The sequence below is a fragment of the Gymnoscopelus microlampas genome (assembly GCF_963454915.1).
Source record: "Gymnoscopelus microlampas genome assembly, chromosome: 17".
NCBI classification, from domain to species: Eukaryota; Metazoa; Chordata; class Actinopteri; order Myctophiformes; family Myctophidae; genus Gymnoscopelus; species Gymnoscopelus microlampas.
In genome coordinates this window covers 21,730,769-21,750,235 of record NC_139954.1, presented here as the reverse complement: position 1 = coordinate 21,750,235, position 19,467 = coordinate 21,730,769, and the positions used below count along the sequence as shown (strand labels likewise).

Sequence of the window (19,467 nt, the reverse complement as noted above, 5' to 3'; positions counted from 1 at the left end):
CAGAATGGTACAGTGTTGCACTTTGCCTATATGGGCGATGTTATTGATTAATTATAAATCTATTAATCGTGAACGACAGTGCTTGGTGTGGACATGCCTTTACTGACTTTGCACTTTCTTAGTTGCACTCTATAAGGGTGTCTGCTACATGTCTAAATTGTAATTTAGGCCTAGTTTGAAAAAAGAAACCTTGGTGCTAGGGGCTGGGTATTAGTTCTGTGAAACAAATATTTTCTAGCATATCAAATTCAGTGGTGGTACATTATCATAATGTATTAAGTATATTTACTCAAGTTAATACCTCAACCAGGGGCACGGTGGTGCAGTCGGTAGCGCTGTCGCCTCACAGCTAGAAGGTTCTGGGTTTGATTCCCGCTGGGGGTGTGTCCTCTCCTCCGCATCATCAGTGCCCATACCCTAGGTGGGGTTCGCGAAAGGGCCTCTCTGTGTGGAGTTTGCATGTTCTCCCCATGTCCCCTAGGGTAGTTAATACCCTCACAAAAACATGCAGTAATCCTGGTCACTATACTGCCGGCGCCTGATGGAGGGGAAAGGAACTGGTTGGAATAACGTGTTCCTTCCACGCGCTACGTCCAACCAGGGAACCTCCCCCTGTCAGGTGAAAAGAAGGTCAGTTGGCTCTCATGCATTGAAGGAGGCATGAGCTCGGCCCTGGCAATTGTAAAAAATGGGGTTACAAAATCGTGGGATAAAAAAATGTAAGTAAAAAAAGTACTTGAGTATAATTGATGTATTTTTCTTTACTGGAGTATTTCCAATTTTCACTTCTACTCCACTACATCTCAGAGGCAAATATTGTACTTTTACTCCACTATAATTACAAATCTATTGGCTATTTTCAAAAGATATTTATACATAATGAACTTGCAAAATGGGGCAATGCATAATGAGTACTTACTTATGGAAACTTAAGTATATTTTGATGCCAGTACTTTTACTCAAGTACATTTTTAATACCGGACTTTTACCTGTAACCGAGTAGTTCTACATTTACTTGAAAAATATGTGTACTTCTTCCAGCACACTCAATTCTTTTCATGCCGCAAATATTCCCAACAAATGTTTCAGAACATTTTTTACAAGGTTTCAGTAATGTTTGCACCACACTTGAAAAATTGTAACCAAGTAATTCCATGCTTTAAGGCAAAACGTTGTTTTATCTAGTTATATCTGTATGCCAATAACATTGTATTGCAACAAACCAATAAAAAAATATAAAATTCGTACATTCATTTTGTCTTTCCTTTTTCAGCAAGTATAAAGATTGAGGATTACTAAAACGTTCATGTCTAGCACAGATAGATGGTCAAAGGAGAGAGCATGCATTTGTGAACTTTGCTAGATACAGAACAATTATTAATATCTGCCAACTGAGCAAGACTGTAGACCGTTTGAGAGATTAGAATTGCTTCACACCATTTTTCAAAATGTGAAAAAATCAAAACATGGTATATTTAACATCAATATACAGTACATATACATAGTGAAATGTAACAATAGTGTAAAATATAGACTGTTAGATATGCAGGGCTAATAGATCTTTAAACATAATACAAGATCAACAATATTTGCCATTGCAGAAGTGGACCGTACAGTATATGAACATCTTTAAGTGTTGTGATGAGCCATGGCTGACATGATCCTTTTCATGGCTGCTTCTTCTTTCTGCACTTCTATCTGCACCTCCACTTTTTTCTTCTTGATTTCTGGACAAACAGTAGTCATTTCCTTTCATATACCTTGAGTTGCTGAGTAATGAAATTGTACGATATATATGTGTGTGTGTGTGTGTGTGTCTTTTTTTTAATACCTTCATCCAAGTGTTGTGATGAGCCATGGCTGACATGATCCTTTTCATGGCTGCTTCTTCTTTCTGCACTTCTATCTGCACCTCCACTTTTTTCTTCTTGATTTCTGGACAAACAGTAGTCATTTCCTTTCATATACCTTGAGTTGCTGAGTAATGAAATTGTACGATATATATGTGTGTGTGTGTGTGTGTGTGTCTTTTTTTTAATACCTTCGTCCTGCTTGGCCACAAGCACTGTGAGGCTACCAGAGGCTTCCATCACTCTCAGAGCCATATCATAATCTGTCAACAGACAGTTAAAGAACTTCATCTAAGAAAATTCCATGACAATATCTGAAGATGAGACTAATGTTCATCTTTAACATATCGTTACCTTCCTGGCTGGCCTGATTTGATTGAATCCTGTTGGAGATGTCATTTAGTTCATCAATGAAGTCAGAGAAGATGGCTTTTGTACGCCCTGCCTCGTTGAAGTCCTTCCAGAAGCTGGCGGAGTCAATCTTGGGCTTTGGGACTGAGAGAAGGGACACAGAAAAGGAAGGGGAGTGCAGGGAATTTGGAGAAGATGCACGTGCATCGACAGGAGAGTGAGGATGGTCAGCAGGATCAGTGGAGCTCGCATGTGGACCAGAGGGACTCTGTGTTTGAGGATCTGGATTGTGGGTGGAGCCAAGACTGCACCCTGAGAGAAGAGACCGTGACGTTAGGTCACCATTACTCTACATCTATAAAGAACTGGCAGTGGCTTCCACACACAGAAGCAAATTGTGAAATATGGCCATGCAGACTTAGGTTGGCCTAAGCCTGGATAAAGGACCGTAACAGTGACGATACATGTCATTGTCCACTCAAAACATTTTTTGATTCTTTGTTACATTTTCTCCATAGTAATTCAAATTTTGACAAACGTACCCGATTCATTCAATGTTGGCTAAATGACTAAACATCATTGCAAGTTAAATACGTCAATTCAATCCCCACTTTAAAATGCATTACAACACAACAATTTACCATTTACTAATAATAATCGCACGCTTTGGTTAATGAAACATTAAACACTTCCGGTCAGGCGCCGGAAGTGTCGTCAAAGCACGGCTTACGGTCGAGCGCATTCAAGAACAACAGGTTGCATAGTGTTCCCTCACTGTAAACATCAGATCTCTCCAGAAAAAAAACGAAAAAAAACCGATATAAAATACACGATTTAAAGCAAGGACCATATGCGCGGGTTTTTAACTGTGGCAGATACGTTATGGAATTTCTGTACTGTACCACTCGTCCTAGGATATGATAACGTCATAATAAAGGTAAGAATAACGTCGGGCGAAATTCTCCTTTAACCAGGCATGCAAACAGCCAGAACATGTTTTTTTTTCGGGTCAGGTGTCACACAATTGCCCAGTTTGGATTCAAAACGGCTATTGTAGCTGAAAAGCTACAAGTTTGCATGTCTGTTTAACAGAATGGCAAGGGGTAAATAAATAAAATGCATTCTTTGTACATCATACACTCTGATTTACGTAATTAAGTAAAAACATTTAAATCAGTGATTATCAATCTTTTCAGGCCGCGACCCCCCAAAATAATCATATCTGAACTGGGGACCCCTCCCCACCCCCACAACAAGCACTTGGAATTGTAGGAGTTGAGGCATTACATTTTGTTTGACTCTGTTCCACAGATAAATATTGTGAAAATAGCAGATCTACATGCTAGATCCCATGCCCTAGGGGTCCCGAGCCACAGGTTGAGATATAAACGACTTACAGGTACCAGTTCAGGATCCGGTACCAACTAGCATTGCTAGTTTTGGTTCTGTTCATCCTCTACCATATACTGTAGATCAGTGGTTCCAAAACTTTTTCGCTCAAGACCCAAAAGAGAAATAAGACCTGGGACCCAAACTAGTGAAAATAGCTTATCTATAAGCTTGTAGATTGGCTATTTTCACTACTTCTTCAACACTTGTTTTCTAATTTATGGAATTTCTTAGATTTTCATTAATTTTATTTTTTTCGTTTGTGAATACTAATTGCAAATAAAATGCAGGGGAGAATAAATAAAAGGGATATTTATTTACTCTTCACCCAAACAAATGTGTCTGCGAACCACAAATGGGTCCCGACCCACTTTATTGGATACAGTGCTGTAGATTACACAGCCGATATCAAAACTTCATCCCTCTGGACAGTGCAGGTGAAGATGTATTTTGAGTATTTAAAACATGAATGGACACTCTGGACAGTGCAGGTGATGATGTATTTGAGTGTTTAAAACAACATGAATGGACACTGGACAGTGCAGGTGATGATGTAATTGAGTATTTAAAACAACATGAATGGACACTGGACAGTGCATGCGATGTGTTTGAGTAAGAACAATACCTGGCATCTGGGAAGAATCTGACTCCATGCAGATTATCAAAGGCAGCAACAAACTCTTAGAATCTGCAACCTGAAGAAACAATAGCAACAACGTTTAATTTGCATACAGGTTATATTGTTGTTCTACTACTTATGACAGCAACTTGTGAAAAACAAACATCATTCCAAACAGTGAACTGGCTTTATGTGCTGGTTGCAAAGGTTATGTGCTCAGAAGGCTTACTGGATATCTTTGTCACAGGATTAAGATTCAGAGAGATGGGCTGCCTGGTAATGCAGCCGGTTGGTGGCACTGAGTTTGGGGAGGGGGGGTATTATGTTTAAACTCACTGAAATGTCTGTTTCATTGGCATCTTCACATCCGTCCTGGCTTTGACACTTGGTATCATTACCTGCAATACCTGGGGAGACCGTAGTTTCAGGTTACATCAGGTTTTCACATTTTTGGAGTGTGTCCTGTGAGAAAGCTAGTCTTGCATAGCCTGACGATCAGAGATCTCTGCATTCTAATATATCTGGCGATACATTGAATTCAATGAAAAATTCAATGAAAATTTCAATGAATGGGCTACATCTGTGTGGACACAATATCGGGGGGAGGGGGACTAAAAAACAAACCTGCATTGCAGAACCAATGCAAAGACTTTAGGCCAGTCCTTCATATTAGGCCGGTGATACGATTGGTTTTCAAAGCAGTGGGTGCTGTACTAGGTTAGGTTTGTCATTGTTTTTGTCATTGTTCTAGCCCCTACATAGAATATATTGTAGATTTCACAAGGCTATCAGTAGGGAGAGATCTCTGATTCGTCTCACTATGTGAGGCAATGTGAAATCATACCTGAGGTGGAATCATTCTCAGAATAATTTCTGTGAAGAAATAATAATTTCTCAGTCATTACTCTGTCAAAATCTTAATGTTGTATCATTAACATTTAAAAAATAACTTATTAAAGTACAATCATTCATGAAGGAGGGATTGCTTATATTACCTGTGCATCTGAGTCTCTTGGGTCTAGAGAGAACATTCAAGACAGTGAGGGAAAGCAATATCAACACATTTATAGTTTTGATTGATACTATTAATCTGGAGAAGACAGTAAAAGCACTTAAGACAATACATACATTTATTTTTGCATTTGAGTCTTCTTGGTCATCACACTCAAGGGGGGCAAACATGGTCAGGCTTTGGGAAGATATGTCAGCATCATCTATGATAAGATAAGACAAGAAAAACATGTATAGTAATCCCAGAGCATAATTCAGGTGTCATAGCATAAACTTTCCTAATGTAATGGTTTTATGCTGTATATTGGTCCATAGATTGTGCATAGCAAGTTTTGTGCAAACTGCGCAAAAATCCTAGGTGGTGTAGGAATTTAAGTGGTTAAATAAAACATTGAATAGCCGAAAACCAAAGTAGAGGGAAGGGAAAGATATGGGGCCATGAGTCAAATTCTTTCCTCAAGGGAGAGGCATATGTGTAAAAAAAAAAAAAAAAAGGTCATGTATGTAGTAGGGCAAATGCGATATGACTGTTCAAAGTTTGCATTTTCATTCATTTGACTCGAAAATCTGCAATTGGATCTCTGAATGCTCTCTGAATATATACACTTCAGTCTATCAATAAATATATATCGGTAGTCTATCAGTAGTCTATAGTCAGTGATGAATATATTTAAATTGTGTAACTTGTTCATTAAACAAGTTATTTGTCATATCTTTCACAATAACCAGTCCACAAACTAGTTTGCGAAAATGACAAGTATTTGTTTTTTAAATTTTTGTTTTCTCAAAACCTTGTTGATTTCCAAAATAACCCTGCAGAGACCCTTCAGCATTCGTTTTCAAATGGTACTGCCGTGGGTTTGTTTCAAACTGAATTCTCACGGTTCTAACTGAGGGGTCGTCAAAATACTACTAAAATGGATGTTACAAAGACTTTAATTTTTAATTTGTGTAAAACGCAATTAGCATAAATCACTGTCATATCAACCTCATCCTTCAGTGAAACACAGTGTTGACTGATTGTGAATTTAAGAAAATAAAACCCATACGGATGACATTCTCTCATGTATTGATAAGTCACTGGAAGCAATAAACTAACCTGAGCTTATCACTAGTTTTGTGTTGAAAGTGAAATTGGTCTGTGGGTTTGATAAATATTAAACTAATGAAAAGTATTCACAAGAGCTTGTGAGTTGTGACTAAATACTACATTGGACCCATTGGAACACAGGTTATTTTTTCCATTTCCTGAAAAGTAATGCTATTGGCCATACAAGGGTTCCACCTGACAGTTACCATAAGTAACATAAGTTTCATAATAAGAGGAGAATAAAAATCTACTCACCCAATTCCTTGTGTATGCAGCATAACACCCTGAAAAATAGAGATGGTTTTAGAAAATTGCATTTGTGACAATTAACCAAAAGTACATCTGCCTGGCTTCTTCTAAAAAAAAGAAATTAGGAAGTATGTGATGTCACCAAAAGGACATCATATCTTTTAGGATATAGATATTGGACTAACTGATATTTCTCTTTTTTCTCATCTTCAATGATCGCAGCTCCCTTTTCAACTGCACATGGGAAATGGTAGGACCTCTTGCACTTCTTCACTTCACATCCAACTGTGGCACACTTTTTCTTACAACCGTTACATTTCTAATGTAAAGAAAAGGAACATTGCATTAAGAGAGCAGATCAATCTGCACAGTATGAAGTTGAGTGCTGTGTGAAAATGATAAAAGGACTTTACCAGTCTATTTCCCCGTTTCACCTCCTTTCTCACATCCTCCACAGCAAAACCAAACAAGTCATCAAACTCTGGGGAATCCTGGCAATAAATACCAGATGAATACAGCTGCAAAACAGACAAAGTAAGAGCATCATTTTAACTTGTAACATGTAACTTTTTTGATATAATCTTTCAATGGTATATTTACAGAAAAGATTCATGATTTTATACATTTGAGTACATAACTGCATGTCATTGATGCAGGTATGTACTCAAATGGTAAAAGGTCGGTCATGAGTCCATATTTATAACATAATGCGATATGTTTCTGACCTATGCTGGAATGGTGCATATCAGACAAATGCCAAGATATAAATTAGTATGCACATTTTTTAAAAGTTGATACTGCTTTCAAGTAGATTGTTTTATGCAATCATTTTTCATTGTAATCTCAAAGTACACCAGAGTAACAAACACACACAGCTGTTTTTGTAACAAAGAAATGTGTAAATCAAGGACCCATGTCTTCTCGACTGGCAAACAAGCCTGCTGTAAACTCATTTCATTAAAAGATTTTCAAGGGAAGAGACATTACATTGTCATCATCATCATCATTCGAGTGCCCTCGAGATCAGCATTACATTGTATCACTATGCTTAGACTAACAGTTCACACAAATTCCACAACAACTTAAAGAAGTGTATCTTTTCAGTACATAGATAGATTGTCCGTCAGTGGTCATTAATGTACTCATGTCCTCTAGTTTGCCTGCTAGCAATAGTAAACTTCTCTTCCTCTGATCTGGCGGTCCTGTGGTTGCAAAACAACCCCCTCACCAGACGGTGAGACCCCAGGGTTCACACAGACGTTAATCAATTGACAATTGCCCTCAGAAAACAAAGGAAAAACCATGCTGTATATACATATAGCCTATATAATAACATAATCATTTTTAAACCATTAAATAAAATGAAGACCAAAACAATAATTATGTTAGTGCATACCTTCTAAACCTGCTTATTGAAATAAGGCAAAAAACTAAACACATTCAGTATACATGCATATTGCTCATTCTGTGATACTGAAGAAGGCCTACAGGTGTTCAACCTAGTGGAGTAATGTTTGGATCGATTTAGTCTTTGCTCCATGTGCTCGAGCACTGGACACCTCCAATCTCAAGACCTCATAGAAGGACAACGTCCAACGATGAATACTAAGGTTATGAGGTGGTTTCCATCTCATTACAAGCATTTTCTTTGCTGCCGTTAAACCGGCCAATAACACTCTCTTCTTATGAAGTGTTAGGCTTAGAGATTAATCATAATTTAATAATAAAATGTGTGGTAAACAAGGTATATTTGTCAGACAGAAATAATGCAACCGTAGCCCAAAAAGCAAGTACTCCTGAACATTCCCACATACACAGCCATGTATGTTCCCATGGCTTTTTGCGGACATATGAACATAGAGGATTTTGTAAAATTATAATTTGGCAGTTTCCTGGGTGATAAATAAAATTCTGTATTAGTTTGTAATGGGTTTAATGGGCATAGTATTGTATATTTGTCTCTAAATGTTTCAATGAATTGAATACACAGGACCCCAATGGAAACAAACCATATAGTGCTTTCTTGGGTTCAATCCTTTTAGCATTATATTTGTATTAAACTGTACTTTTCTGTGCTTTATTTTGCAAGTAGTCAATCAAATTATTCAAAAAAGCATCAAAATTAAACGTCACGTCACATGACTGTTGCGTTGACACTAGTAACTGACAGGCACAGACAGGACACACGCAGATAAACATGCATGTACCCCACAAAAACTCCCCTTGTTTTCCTCCAGTGACCACGCCTATGTTGTAAAATTATGGCTATTGGTGGCAAAAAGAAATAAAACAAGAAAACAATGCTAAACGTTGTAGGTAAACTAGCCCCAGGCTACGGAACCTCTCCCTCCGCTGTATACCTCCGAGATGAGGTCCCTCGTTAGTGCCTGCCGTCTGTTTTCGAAATGGTCGCACATTATCCACTTTACATGTTTCTTACCCCTTTCTGCACATCGTATCCAAAAAGTAAAGCATTTCCGCCACTCTCTCAGATGTTTTAAGTTCTAGCGGACCATAAAAGCTATCCAACGGGTTGAAGAAAGTATTTAATTTGCCTCGGTTTTCATCCGGTTACATGTTTTTAAGACATTGCGCAAGAGTTGCGCCCGTAGAGATAACATTACTGATTCCCCTACTGGTCAAATGTTGAATTGCATCTTCTAATGCAAAATATTATGGAACCGGATGAAAACCGAGGCAAATTAAATACTTTCTTCAACCCGTTGGATAGCTTTTATGGTCCGCTAGAACTTGAAGCATCTGAGAGAGTGGCGGAAATGCTTTACTTTTTGGATACGATGTGCAGAAAGGGGTAAGAAACATGTAAAGTGGATAATGTGCGACCATTTCGAAAACAGACGGCAGACACTAACGAGGAACCTCATCTCGGAGCTACACAGCGGAGGGAGAGGTTCCGTCCGAGCTATAGGTAAACTTGAGTAAAGTAAGTGACTCTTACCAGACAGTTTTGATGAGCCGTAGCAGAGCTTTTAGTAACTAAACACCATTTAGTTGATAGTGGTCCAGTTACCTTTGTCTCCTCACTTCTTTGACAAAGTAGGCAAACAACTCGAGCATCGTCACTCCTCATCTCCACAGACATGATCAATTGTTTAAATTTGAGTACTTTACCGCGTTATTTCGTGGTAAATACTAAATAGTCTCAATAACTTGCAGAGAGACGTGAGCTAACCGTCAGCGGAAGTGCACATGGTACAGTTTAAAATGAAAGACATACTTTGATTGGATATTGCTATGGAGATTGATGGCTGTTTTGGTTTTACAGCCCGCCTTCCACAATGTCTTCCGTATCCGAAAAGTACACACACATTTCATTTCCATATTCCACCCAGATCGAGATCGGATCAGCAACAAAGCGATTTACCATTTAGTCTAGGACCTGGCTAAGATATGTATGCACTTCATTTAGGAGAGATTATCTCAACTGTTCTTGGCTAATATGACCCCAAGGAACAATTTAGGAACTATGAGAAATTGTCTATCCGGGGCGAAATACTCGGAAATGACCACGCCATGGCTCTATCTTCTAAACCGTTGGAGCTACAGATTTTCTGAGGTGCTCAAAATGTTCACAATACTCATGTTCAGTGAAAAATAGAAAAGTGTAAAATGTCAAATTTTATATTTTATTACAGAACAGCTAAAACAAACGGTTAAAAACGGTCAACTTATTACAGTCCAGGGCCATAAGAATATTTTTGCGTGAATCAATCTAAAAGCACCAAATGTGTTGGGGGCCCTTAGGGAGATTTTAGGGTATGTTCGTTCACTTTTGTCTAAAAGCACCAAATTTGGCAAAGGTGTAGCTCAGGGCATACTTAAATGATTTGGCGCCCGCGCCGGTTGATCCTATATGGCCACCACCTGAACACGCTTTTGCCTCTACATTTGAACCAGATGAGCTACAAATCCAAACTTGGTGTCTATTTCATGTTTTTTGACAATTAGAAATATGATGGAAAAATCATCTTTATGATTGGGTGTGTCTGGACACCTAATTAGCATATTTACAAGATGGCGGCCATGTAAAAATTAGGTGTACCTTAACTTTTGATACTTTTGGCAAACTATTTTAGGTTTTTTGAGCATCAGAAACCTACTGGAATGATCAGATTTATGATTAAATGTATCTAGAGCACTTTAACTTCCATATTAACAACATAGCCATTATCCACCAAAATGTATTGCACATATATTTTCACACAGATAGAATGTAAAGCTGTATCTTACAGATATATTTCATTGTAACATTAGTAAAAGTAGAGAAAGTCAGTGCTACCCCCCCCCCCTTGTAACATAGGTTTCTGTTTCAACAGAAACAGAAACCTAAAAGTAGAGAAAGTCAGTCCCCCCCCCCCCCCCCCCTGTAATATAGGTTTCTGTTTCAACAGAAACAGAAACCTATCTTACAGAGAAGGCTCCCACACTGTTATCCACGCAGTGTGATAATAGTTTGGTCCCTCGACAGGCTACTGTTGTGTCTCCTGACTTCTCCTGATGTGAAAATCATACAGAAGAGCTTATCTATGTACAGTCATTCTACTGCCCAATCTAACACTGTGAAAATCAACTTTATTTTCATGTAATGCATTTTTCAGTGTAGCTATGTGAGTCCATCAAACAATATGGCCACCACATCATCTGATAGTAATAGTAGCAGCAGCAGCATCAATTGGGACTTATGTTTTCTCTGCCAATTACAGTCTGATGACCCCTTACAAACACCCAAAAGCGAAGGACTTTTGTCGCTAGAAAAGGATCTCAAAGATTTAATTGAAATTGCGAATGCTTTACCTTCATGTATAAATGTCACAATTGATCAATTAAATGATGGTTCAGGTATCGCATCAACACTTGAATTAAATAAGGCCAAATACCACAAACGCTGCAGAAGCTACTGTAGTAGTTCTCGTGTTAAAAGGGCTCGAAAGCATGTGGATCATGCTGTCCCCTCCTTATTAAGTCCTAAAAAGCTTCGATCAAGTCATCCCCAAACCATTGGTATTCATTGTGTGATATGTGAAGGGGAGGATACGAAAGATCTGCACAAGGCATTATCAAATAATGTTGATTCCAAAATGAAAAGCTGGGCAGAATCTAGTAAAAATGTTAAACTTCTTGGGAGATTAGTTACTCAAGCATCCGATGTGCACGCAGCAGATGTGTACTATCATACCAAATGTTATCTGAACTTGAGATATGCAGCACAAGTTGCACAAGAAGAAGAAGCGTCTACCAGTGAATCCAGGGAAACCTTTGACCCTCTGACTATAGCGCAAATTGTTGCCCTAGTTGAGGATTCAGATTGCTCCTTCACAATTTCAAATTTAAGGCAACTCTATAGAACCCTTATGAATGAACGTGGGCATGTCTGTTGTTATAATGAACCTCACACAACAAGATTCAAGACACATCTCCTCTCTTTTCTGCCTGACTGGAGTGAACACCAGAAAGGGAGGGAGATGTACATTGCAAGCAATCAAAAAGTGGCAGACAGTGTAGCTAGAGGCCATGATTCCAACCAGATTGATCAAGATGAGGCACTTTTGTTGACAAGGGCTGCCTTGGTTTTACACAAGTATTGTTTACAACCAGGACACAAATTTGATGGCACCGTACCTTCCAACTGTCTCACGGTATCTGTTCCTGAACCTTTAAGAGTATTCAATGACATTGTCCTTCAAGGACCAGGACTCCTCAAAGCCTATGAGGATAATACAGAAGATGACAACCTGAAGCCGAGATCAAAAATAGCATGTCTCATCGCCCAGTGTCAACAGTACAATGCATATGGCGGCACCCATCATGCCTGCAAGACGGACACAATACGCCACAACAAAGATCGAGAACCACCCTTTCCTCTCTATCAGGGCCTCAAACTCCATGGCAATGGACGCCGTAAAAATGAAATTCATGAAGCTCATTTACAAGGGTTCTCATTGTCGTATACACGAGTCATGGAGGTGAAGCTGTCACTGGCACGTGCAGTGTGTAAACGGCACAATGAAGACGGCATTGTTCTTCCTACTAATCTTCGGCAGCATGTTTTCACCACCTATGACGTTGACAATCTCGATGGGCAGAACAAAAGCAATTACTCACAGGACGAGTTCCATGGAATCGCACTCAGTGTTACTAATCATCTCTCTCATGACAATCTAGGACTTAAGCGTCCCCCCATAATAGTTGACAGTGATGATTCATCCATACCCAAACTTCCAGACTCTTATACAATTGTTAAGCCAGCAGAAGTCATTGGAGGAGATCTATTGGCACCCAGAAGTGGTACCGGTCCTGTCCGACCATCACATGGTCTTGTGTACATGGAGCCAAAGTAAAAGATGAGAGTTGGTTAATGCATGGAAAAAGAGTCCTTGATCAGGACACACTAGGTAAAGATGATGTTATTACATGGTCAGGTTATAATTCACAGCTTATGAATGAAGAAACACTGAAACCTCGTGCAGAGATAGGAATGTACCCCTTATTTCCAGATAAAGCAGCATCTGCATCCATGCTGAAGCATGCAATGGAGCTTGCACAGAAAGGCACATCATTTCTGAACCCTGGCCAGATTGCTGTCCTTGGTGCTGATCAACCATTATATGCTATAGCCAAGCAGCTCCAATGGCAATACCCCATGACACTTGGTGAGGATAAATTGGTTTTGATGATGGGAGCATTGCATATTGAAGACAAAGCTCATCTTATGGTAGGAAAACTTCTCCATAATTCAGGTTGGACCACCGTCCTCTCCCAGGCCCAGGTGTTAACTTCAGGACGAGCTCAGTCTGCCCTCAATGAGCACCATATAAAACGGACACGCTATGCCCATCAAGTCACTCTCATGTCCCTTCAGATTCTCAAACAAAATGCATACTCTGCCTATTGTGCAGATGTTCTTGGTCCACCTGAGTCATTTGAGATGTGGGACCAACGAGCTCAAGCAGAGTTTCCACAGTTCAAATACTGGTCCACCATCATGGAGCTAGAGCTACTACTGTGTCGATTCATTCGGTCACTTCGTGAAGGAAACTTCAATTTGTATGTTCAAGTTTGTGAAGAACTGTGTGCTTGGTTTCATGTGATGGATCACACAAACTATGTCCGCTGGTTACCTATCCATGTACGAGACATGGTTGAACTACCAGAAAAACATCCGGCAATTTATGAAGAGTTTTTGAATGGGAATTTTGTAGTGCAACGTTCAGAACACAAGTTCAGCTTGATTGCAAAGGATCAATCACATGAGCAGTCAAACAAAATTCTGCAGTCCTATGGTGGAGCAGCTGGACAAAGGCGGACATTCAATGAATACATAAACACCAATATTGCAGGGTTTGTTAGGTCATACATGAGCCATGACTCTGTTGAGCGCTTGGATATTGTGTTTGACACATATCCATAGGAGAACCTAAAAACACAAACTCACCAACGCCGAGGAATGGGGAAAATAACTAAAATAAGGGATGGCAGAACTCCTATTCCAAAGCGTAATTGGAACAGTGAGTTCCTGAAAAATGAAGACAATAAGAAAGAACTGTTTGGACTTGTAAGTGTCGAGCTCACGAAGGATGACATGCAGGGTAAACTACTGCTGTGTACGATTAATGATGATGTTCTCTGCAACAGGCCTGGATTCAATTTGTCTACACTTAAGCCTTGTAACCATCCTGAAGCAGACACGAGAATGGTTCTGCACTTGGCTCATGCATGTCAGAATTAGTTGAATTAGACCTATTGCACCAGGTTTTACTCATAACAATGGCCAAGTTACGTCCAATGTCTTCAGAATAGCAAAACGACACTTGGAATTATGCAAATTAGGGGTCTAGACACACCCAAAAATAAAAAAGAGCATGCCAACACATTTCTAATTGTCAAAACACATGAAATAGACACCAAGTTTACATTTGTAGATCATCTGTTTCAAATGTTAGAGACAAAAGCTATTACAAGTGGCGGCCATATTGGATCGGCCGCTGTGGCGACCCCAAAGGTCACCGGCGCCCTAGCCAAATCATTTAAGTATGCCCTGAGCTACACCTGTGCCAAATTTGGCGCTTTTAGACAAAAGTGAAAACATGTTGGAATGCTTATCTTAATGATTTAATCTATCTAGAGGACTCGAATGTGCATATCACATATATGGCCACCATGTTATGAAACAACCAATGTATCTTAGGCCTACAGATGTCATTTTATTGAAACAATAGAATGATTTAGAGTAGAACTCATTCCTAATTATACAGCTACAGCTAGTACAGTATGTGCAACAATGCACAGCATAAATGTAATCCTATCATAGGATGTATAGAATTGGAACAATATGTATTATTGTACATTGTACATAATTGTCTTGGTGTTACAACAGCAACAGAACTGACACATTCAGCATGTCAAAAGGCCATTACATCCCAGATTTCAGTACGTTGGGCTGGTATTGGGACTCCATGACTAAGACTTGGGAACCTTACTGGACCCATCTTGCAGATGCCAGTAAAGCTTGCGCCATCCTCCTCCACCGTGGCTTGAAAAGTCATGAGGTGGACATAAAGCAAATTATGCGAAGCTGGAGTCTGTTGCACCTCGATATAGAAGTTGTATGATTAGAACAAAAACAATCTGTGATTCTAATTTAAACATAATATTGTTAAAATTCTATACACCTTTGACTAGTATGATATTATTCAATTTATATTGAGCATTGCTCAGCATACACTATACTGTACTGGCTGTTGCTGTATAATTTGGGTTCAACTCATATCCTATTATTTCAACATCTGTACACAGGTTGTTTATTTTCTTCAGTTTAATCTTAACTCATTCCAACAACTCTACACTCAAATCTGGATGAAACTTTGTTACATAACATTTTTGATATAGGCCATATTTGTAATAAGCAAATCAGAGTGCTCTAGATGGCTTCAATCAATAATATGAGCATTCTAATGTGTTTTTAATGCTCAAAAAGTATAAAATAGTCACCAAGTTTGCAAAAATGAAGAAGATTAAGGGAAGTAAAACGAATTGTCAGATAGTCGCCATCTTTGAAATATGCAAAATAGATGTCCAGCCACACCCGTCATAAAGATAAGCATTCCAACATGTTTCTAATTGTCAAAAAACATGATTTAGACACCAAGTTTGCATTCATAGCTCATCTGGTTCAAAAGTTATAGACAAAACCTTTTTCAGGTGGCGGCCATATTGGATTTGGCCACTATGATGAGCTGTAGGGTTGCTGGCTCGGGCTCAGGCTTCCCAAACATGAGTATTCTGAACATTTTGAGCACCTCAGAAAATCTGTAGCTCCGACGGTTTAGAAGATAGCGCCATGTTGGAAGTGTGGTCATTTTAAAAAGGGCGTGGTCATTTTAGGGTATTTCGCCCCGGATAGAGAATTTCTCATAGTTCTTAAGTTGTTCCCTGGAGTCATATTAGCCAAAAAAAGTTGAGATATTCTCTCCTAAATTAAGTGCATACATATCTTAGCCAGGTCCTCTACTATCCGTGAAGTGGACGTTGATCCCACGACAGAAGGAGCCACACACCCCGCAATCGGATCCAGAACAACGGTGTGATTCCCCGCATTCTGGCCGTTCCTGCTGACACGCAGCGAACCGTTCCCGATCACCTCCGTTGCCTGCCTTACTGGTATTTCATTTATCATTTGAGCTCATAGGCCTACTTTTGTTTTGGGGAGAGTGAACTTTATTTTGATTTATTTGTTTATTGTTTGGGGGAAACTAAAAAGTAGCCGATGTACTCGGTGAAGAGGATTGAACAATAACGTGCGGTGCGTCTTGCGTGCTGCGTGCGTTTTAAGGTCCGGGCACGGACTATTAAAGCCTGTGGTACGTGACTTTATCTATCAAAGCACTTGGTTTGTGAAGGAATTGTGTTGTGCGCTGTTGTGAACTGATGGGAATTCATTGAGTTGTGCTTTAGAGTTGAAAACTAGGGGTTACACACATAACCTGGGTACTGTGATTTTGTGAATTATATTTTGATATGGTTGACTATTGGTTTATTTTTGCATGTGATGAATTGAATCGAATTGTTTGAACTGCTTGGTTGGGTGTACCTAACTTTCTTCACTAAATCCTCCTGTGATTGGCCACTTGTGTTCTGAAACTGACATTAATGAGTGGTGCTGCTGTAGAAGTTAACAGAATCTTTGGTCCAAAAAAAAACTGCATTCTGCCAGAAAAGCACCAGCAGCACTTTGAGATTAAATAGCAAGAGGCAAGTTTGCTATAAGAAAATATTTATTTTTTAAGGCCACAGCTGGGATTGCCAGAATGGAGTCCAAGCTTTTAGGACGACAAAAGCTTCTAGTTCCACTTTCTTATTTGTGTTCTTGCTGTTTTCCTTGTTGAAATGTAGGACCTGGAGGACTTCTGCTTTAAATTTTGTGTGAACCACTTGACAGAGGTGACCCAGACTGCTGCCTTCTGGCAGATAGATGGCAATATGCTCAAAGACTTCATCTGCCGAGCCAGCCGCTGTGGAGCCTTTAAGAACTGACCAGTGACCACAAGCCAAGATGAGACAGTAGGATCAGACAACGGTGACACACGGTAGTCAATTCCTCCACTGGATTGCACCCATCTTTGTCGATGAGAGCTTTTTACAGTGTTTGAGGATGCACAACCCTTAAGACTGTAGATCCTTACATTACTATATCATGGACTTTACTACACAGTTGTGGTGTATATTACTGCTGTCCAGCGGAAACCTTTTATGTCCAAAACTGTTACTTTTAAGGAAATGGAAAACCAATGTAGTTATTTTGTCACAAGCTCTTATTACTTTTCATTGGTTAAATGTGTATACAACTCAGACACATTTAACCACTTTATTTATTTAAAATTAGGTTATTTTCTTTCTGCATAATTTCCATAGTGATAGTGAGACAGGAAAGTTAGTTGACATGTTACGCCAATGTGATATGCGCCCACACCATTTGGCCATAGCATCGCCCCAGATGGAACAATGTTCGTATAACACATTCTGAGCTTGTAGATTGAATATTCTTGTATAAGATAGGGCATTCATTTAACACAATGAAATATGGAGATATAAGGTTTCTAACTGATAGCGACAATATGCAAGTACTCAAAGGCATTTCCTGACCATGCTTTGTTGCATTTTGTTTATTTTTTCCCACTTCTATGGATTCCATTTGATTGTTCTTGAATGGTTGGACTGATTATACTTTTTTGGCAACCTGTCCTAATTTTTAAGTTATGCACTGAGCTTTAAAAAACACACACACACACACAGGCCAAGTATATATATTGAGGTTGGGGATTGGGTTTTGTTTGCACTTCTTGATTCGAAGAACCGTTTTTAAAAACTGCTCGAGTGAACTTGAGTTGTACTGTATTTTTAGTACCCTTATCTTTTACCGTTTCTATTATTTTATTGCTGTAATTTGCCGTTATACTGCAGAGCAGACACGTTTTAGTTGATTGCGCTATCCATTTTTTTATTAATGAATGCAGAATCGGATACTGACTTCCAAATCTTTTGTTCATTGACAAACTGCCAATAAATATTTGTGGGACAATTATACAAGCCTTTTGTTCTGTCTATATAATTAAGAAAGTAGCGTGGCCTCGTTCCTTTATCCGGTACTGGTCACAGAATGGTACAGTGCTGCACTTTGCCTATATGGGCGATGTTATTGATTAATTATAAATCTATTCATCGTGAACGACAGTGCTTAGTGTGGACATGCCTTTACTGACTTTGCACTTTCTTAGTTGCACTCTATAAGGGTGTCTGCTACATGTCTAAATTGTAATTTAGGCCTAGTTTGACAAAAGAAACCTTGGTGCTAGGGGCTGGGTATTAGCTCTTTGAAACAGATATTTTGTCAAATTCAGTGGTGGTACATTATCATAATGTATTAAGTATATTTACTGAAGTTAATACCTCAACAGGGGGCACGGTGGTGCAGTCGCTCTGTCGCCTCACAGCTAGAAGGTCCTGAGTTTGATTCCCGCTCGGGGCGTGTCCTCTCCTCCGTGTCATCAGTGCCCATACCCTAGGTGGGGTTGGCGAAAGGGCCTCTGTGTGGAGTTTGCATGTTCTCCACATGTCCCCTAGGGTAGTTAATACCCTCACAAAAACATGCAGTAATCCTGGTCACTATACTGCCTCCCCCTGGCCAGCCGGGGCGCCTGATGGAGGGGAAAGGAACTGGTTGGAATAACGTGTTCCTTCCATGCGCTACGTCCAACCAGGGAACCTCCCCCTGCCATGTGAAAAGAAGGTCAGTTGGCTCTCATGCATTGAAGGAGGCATGAGCTCGGCCCTGGCCTCCCTAGGTTGGCAGAGGGAAGGTAGTGCCCAGGATTACATAGACATTTGTAAAGAATGGGGTTACAAAATCGTGGGATAAAAATGTAAAGTAAAAAAGTACAATTGAGGTATTTTTTTTCTTTACTGGAGTATTTCCAATTTTCACTTCTACTCCACTACATCTCAGAGGCAAATATTGTACTTTTACTCCACTACAATTATTAACTATAATTACTAATCTATTGGCTATTTTCAAAATATTTTTATACATACTGAACTTGCGAAATGGGACAATGCATAATGAGTACTCTTACTTATGGTAACTTAGGTATATTTTGATGCCAGTACTTTTACTCAAGTACATTTTTAATACCAGACTTTTACCTGTAACCGAGTAGTTCTACATTTACTTGAAAAATATGTGTACTTCTCCCAGCACGCTCAATTCTTTTCATGCCGCAAATATTCCCAACAAAAATGTTTCAGAACAAGGTTTTAGTAATGTTTGCACCACACTTGAAAAATTGTACCAAGTAATTCCATGCTTTAAGGCAAAACGTTGTTTTATCTAGTTA

The 19,467-nt window shown here is 39.3% G+C and overlaps 2 protein-coding genes across 3 annotated transcripts in view; both read right to left on the bottom strand.

Annotated features, from left to right (window-relative positions):
- Positions 1-72: 72 nt before the first annotated feature.
- Positions 73-19,467, bottom strand: part of phf11 (PHD finger protein 11) — a 36,182-nt gene continuing 16,787 nt past the window's right edge. The window contains exon 19 of the mRNA XM_084083640.1: positions 73-1,602. The gene's annotated coding sequence lies outside the window, so the exon portion shown is untranslated. The remainder of the gene's footprint in view (positions 1,603-19,467) is intronic.
- Positions 1,597-19,274, bottom strand: LOC311063987 (uncharacterized protein). Of its 2 annotated transcripts, none has more exons than XM_084083648.1 (13): positions 18,524-19,274; positions 6,973-7,077; positions 6,745-6,878; positions 6,566-6,594; positions 5,338-5,423; positions 5,205-5,227; positions 5,054-5,082; positions 4,546-4,616; positions 4,216-4,285; positions 2,205-2,513; positions 2,042-2,113; positions 1,832-1,935; positions 1,597-1,749 (listed from the first exon to the last, which is right to left on the bottom strand). In XM_084083648.1, exons 1-13 carry the CDS (start codon positions 18,686-18,688, stop codon positions 1,630-1,632), a joined length of 1,317 nt encoding a protein of 438 aa, XP_083939774.1. In that variant the 5' UTR covers positions 18,689-19,274; the 3' UTR covers positions 1,597-1,629. The 2 variants fall into 2 exon arrangements, with proteins under 2 accessions (XP_083939774.1, XP_083939775.1); XM_084083649.1 differs by lacking the exon at positions 18,524-19,274 and adding an exon at positions 9,519-9,758.

Bases quoted from the DNA above. Each gene is read 5' to 3' on its own strand.
- LOC311063987 (XM_084083648.1), bottom strand. From the start codon at position 18,688: ATGTGGAGAACATGCAAACTCCACACAGAGGCCCTTTCGCCAACCCCA. The intron at 5,083-5,204 runs GTAATATAAGCA...ATTTCTTCACAG, and splicing joins CAAGAGACTCAGATGCACAG to AAATTATTCTGAGAATGATT. The intron at 2,514-4,215 runs GTATTGTTCTTA...CTCTTCTCTCAG, and splicing joins AGATTCTTCCCAGATGCCAG to GGTGCAGTCTTGGCTCCACC.